The 4,864-nt window shown below is 42.1% G+C and overlaps 1 protein-coding gene and 1 pseudogene across 1 annotated transcript; one reads left to right on the plus strand and one right to left on the minus strand.

Moving 5' to 3' along the window:
* LOC109219389 (F-box/kelch-repeat protein At5g42360-like) lies at positions 1–1,828 on the plus strand (the record flags this gene model as incomplete). The annotated part of the gene is given in 2 exon segments (XM_019383833.1): positions 1–71; positions 73–1,828. Coding segments are annotated over 2 exon segments (1,308 nt in total), but the record flags the coding sequence as incomplete, so codon positions are not given.
* Positions 1,829–2,456: 628 nt separating this feature from the next.
* Positions 2,457–4,864, minus strand: part of LOC109219391 — a 4,136-nt pseudogene continuing 1,728 nt past the window's right edge.

Raw genomic sequence — 4,864 nt, forward strand, 5'->3', positions numbered from 1 at the left:
CTTGAAATGTGCTTATTAAGGCTTCCTTTTATAAGTGTCATGACTGCTAGGCTGGTGTGCAAGAAATGGAGAACTTGACATGACGCCTCGTTTCTGGCGAATGAGGCAAGAAGGTTCGTTTCAGAATCCATGGGTTTTTCTCTTTGGGGTTGTAAAAGACGGTTGTTGTTCTGCAGAAATACATGCAATGGATGTTTCCTTCAACCAATGGCACAAAATTAACTCTGAAATTCTGAAAGGAAGGTTTTTATTTTCTGTTGCCGGTATCCATGATGATGTTTATGTTGTTGGAGGCTGTTCTAGCCTTACTAACTTTGGGAAAGTTGATAAGAGTTCATTCAAGACACATAAAAGCGTGCTCGTTTTTAGTCCCTTGATGAGAACGTGGCGTAAAGCTGCACCAATGAAGCATGGAAGATCATCCCCTATTTTAGGAGCTTATGAGATCAGTTCAGATTGTTTAATTATTAGGAATCAACAAACTCGAGGAGACAGAAGGTTTTACCGTCCAAGAGTTGGTGGGGTATCTGATGTTTATGAGGATCCTCATAGACTTTCAGTTAGACGCCAATTTCGATATTCTCTGTATGAGAACGAGCTTACGTCCTTGCCAAGTGTGAAACCGTACAAGTTTGTCAAACAAAAAGGCGAACATTCAAATAAAGATCAAAGACGCTTTCTCTTGATTGCTGTAGGGGGTCTTGGATGCTGGGATGAGCCTCTGGATTCTGGGGAGATTTATGATTCCATGTCAAATAAATGGACAGAGATCCAGAGGCTGCCTGTAGATTTTGGAGTAGCTTGTTCGGGGGTTGTGTGCAATGGGATGTTTTATGTTTATTCGGAGAGTGATAAGGTAGCAGCATATGACATTGAGAAAGGCTATTGGGTTAGAATCCAAACCAGTCCATTCCCTCCCCGAGTTCATGAATACCACCCTAAACTTATATGCTGCAATGGACGGTTATTTATGCTCTCTGTCTCGTGGTGTGAAGGAGAAGGTCAGATTGGCAGGAGAAACAAAGCAGTAAGAAAGCTTTGGGAGCTTGATCTTATGTATCTCACTTGGACAGAAGTTTCAACACATCCTGATGCCCCAATGGATTGGAACGCTGCGTTTATTGCTCAAAAAAACTTTATATTTGGAGTTGAAATGTTCAAAATATTCGGGCAGGTGCTAGACTTCTTGACTGTTGGACAAGTATCTGGTGCTGGAACAAGCTGGAGCCATATCTCAAGGAACCATCTACCCCATGAATTGGATGCTGCTTCTTGCTTGACTAAATCCATGGCAGTGCTACACTTGTGACGGATCAAAGAACACCTACGATAACATCTGTTTCCTCAGCTTCAGATCTTCTGAACTATGTTGCTCGGACTCTCCAAAAATGTTGCCGCACCTATGTCGGATCCTCCAAAAATGCACAGTGCTACACTTGTGACGGATCAAAGAAGACCTACGATAACATCTGTTTCCTCAGCTTCAGATCTTCTAAACTATGTTGCTCGGACTCTCCAAAAATGTTGTCGCACCCGTGTCGGATCCTCCAAAAATGCACTACTTTTGGAGGATCCGACACGCACCCGTCTGAAGAGTCCGAGCAACATAGCTTCTGAATGCCAACTAGTCAAATATGTGCAGTGTTGATCATATTCTTTTGTTATGGCCAGTTTTTACCATTTGTTGGATGTTTGATGCGCGTTTAACTAATCTATATATTCTTGTTTATTTCATTATTATTCGAATTAGTTCTGTTGATGCAGGTCATTCATTTGTTCTGTAATTTGTTTTGAGTATAGGAATAATAAACTGTTTTTTAATGATTTAGCAGCTCTTCTTCCTTTTCAATCTTTTTTTCTACATATAAATGAGAAAAAGAACTTAAAAATAATTCAAGTCAGTGAACTTCGCTGACAACAATTTTGGGACAAAAGAAGTATTTGGAATCGACTAAAGATTTTCAAGAAGGGGCGACTTTCTACCATGTGAACAGGAGGTCACGGGTTCGTGCCGTAGAAATAGCCTCTTGCAGAAATGTAAGGTAAGATTGCGTACTGGTCCGGCCCTTCCCCGGATCCCGCACGTAGCGAGAGCTTAGTGTACCAGGCTACCCCACAGAAGCTTCAAATCAACTGAATCAGAACATGGAGACTTGTTTTTATGGTTCATTAAAACTCGTAAAAGTTGAATTATACTAATACATTTTACAACAATAAACCTTAAAACATTTAAAGAGGACAATAATCTTCTGAAGAAAATAGAATGAATAGACATGAAAAAGAATGAACACCAGAAAGGTAGACTAGGGGAAGAAGGAAGAATACAAAACCCCTCTATGAAGAAGAAAAAAAAAAAAAGAAAAAGAAAATACTATGTACCTGCATCATACAAGTTACAACATGAAAACACTCTTATTCATCTAAGAAACTCAGCAGTGAAAATGGCCACAATCTCATCAATGGTGAAGCAAACACCTCGACGAAGATTAGCCCGTGTTTGGGAATACCCCTGAAAAGTTCGGAGTTCTGTCAACATGCTTCAGCGCCCGCTCAGCAATCTGTCGTGTCCTATAATCACCATGTTGGAAAGCATCAACGAGAGCTGTGCTCACGTTCCGATCACCAGCAACTTCAAGGGCTATATCCTCTGTATGCAGTAGTCTTTCAGCTGCCCAAACTGCTCTTCTGCGTAGACTTTCAGTACGCTTCTCAAGTAATACATCAAGAATAGGTTTGATTCCTTCAGTCTCACACAATATCTGGACACCTTCGATATCAACTCCATCATCTAACAAAGTGCATACAGCTGCAAGTGATGCCTCAACAACCTTTTCATTTGTGTGGTCAAGAATTGCAACCAACTTGTCCACGGCTTGTCCTTCCAAGAGATGGAAGGTGTCTTTCAGAGAACATGTCCCCCGATGGACCTTACACAATCCCGTTATAACAGGTGGCTTGCTCAAACAAGGGAAGATCTGAGACACAAAAACCTGGTTTTGGCAGCTCAGGCAATTTGGTCAAGTTCTTGGATTCTTGAGATAAGTTCTCCAAAGCCATGGCGGAGACCATCTGCACATTATCAAGCCCATTGGTCTGCAGAAGTTCAATGAAGAATGCGGCAACATTCTGTTCACGACAAAGTGCAACGGCATCAGGCTCATCAGTCAAAACAAATGTGATCCTTGAGAGAACTTTCACGAGCCCTTCTAGATATGGCGTAACAAAGCGACTCCCTCTTGTCTCTCCCTGTCGGATACTAACTACCCTCGAGATTACCAGCGGAAAGACACCTTCGTCAAGCATTTGCCTTGTAAGTCCCCTATCCCTTTCAGGGAGATCAGCTAAAAGACCAACTGCCGCAGCTTGCTCCTCGGTTATACCAGTATTCTCTGATATGACTTTAATTGGACTACCAAGCTGACCTGATGTACCACGTAAGCAACGAGCGAGTTCTTGACCCATATGAGGAGAGAGGTTCTGCAGAAGCTTTATCGAAGCTACCCGAAGATCTTTCTGTGGAGCCTCAATAAACTGAACCAAACTGATAGTTGCGGCCGAGCTTTAAGGCAGAAACAACATTAAAAACAGTTGTGGGAGAACTGGTTAAACCAACAAGAACTTGGAGAAGCTTGCATTCTATTGCAGGACCGGTGTTGCTAATAAGATGTAGAAAATTGTGAACTATGTCCTCTGAGACAAGTGTCTGATATTCAGAGCCAACCGGAACTGAATCAAAATCATACCCTGAGTTGACGATGTTTGCAAGGGTTGTTGCAGAAACCTCTTTGAGTCGCATCGGCAGTTGGTTAGCCCCAACAAAGAAGAGATCTTTGACAAGAGGGGGAAGTATACCTGCTTCTATGAGGATCTTGGCACTAGACTCGTAAGACGAGATTTGATTTAGAGATTTTAAAGCAGCCTCTCTTGATGACATGTTACCATGTTTCATGATGTTGATCAGTGATGAACCAACAGTCCTTGCCACTAACACTTTCACACATTATTAAGAACCAGCTCACCAAGGAAAGCAGCCATGGAAAGTTTGGTCTCTGGCGATCCTGTAACAATTGATGGGACAATAAATTTAACTTGGAAGATGTTGAATGAAATAAAGCAAGGATTTTGCTTAGAGAGATGTAACCAGCATAAGGAGAAAGTATGGTCAATCTGGGAAATTGCTGCCAAATATCCATGGGTGATGAGTTTGTGTGCATCTACTTAGCTCAAACACAATGAACATGAAGCAATCAGTTTTAGTAAGTATAGAAGTCTGAAAAAGAAAATTTTAGAATGGAAACAGGCAACAACAACAACAACAACATCAACCCAGTCATAATACCACTAGTGGGGTCTGGGGAGGGTAGAGGGTATACAGACCTTACCCCTACCCGGGGGGTAGAGAGGCTGTTTCCGGGAGACCCTCGGCTCAGTATGTGACTTTTTGGTTAACTCAAAAGACATCAGAAGGGGGTGTGCCCCAGCTCCCCTCCAGATTTCCAGCCAAACCACCACCAAAAAGAACCACTAAACACAAAGGTAGACGCACACTCACAAATATATGTTTAGTGAGCGTGTCCTCACATGTGCATGTGGAAGTCTCTGAGAAATTAAAGTGATAAGCCGTCAGCCCGTCACTACCAGATCTCTTACCAGAGGATTTATTACCTATACTAAGAGAAGATCTTGTACATAAAAGGAACCATGCTAACCTACCAAATTAGGCAGTGGCTATATAGTTCTAAAAGCACCGATGACATTCTTGATAAGGAACTCTCTCCTTAACCCCCCCTTCCCCCATGTGAGTGAGGGAGTGAAACTTGTATTATTTGTAAAATCAAGACTATGCAGTCAGATATGATAACCC

This window comes from Nicotiana attenuata, unplaced genomic scaffold (assembly GCF_001879085.1).
Source record: "Nicotiana attenuata strain UT unplaced genomic scaffold, NIATTr2, whole genome shotgun sequence".
Classification (NCBI taxonomy): Eukaryota; Viridiplantae; Streptophyta; class Magnoliopsida; order Solanales; family Solanaceae; genus Nicotiana; species Nicotiana attenuata.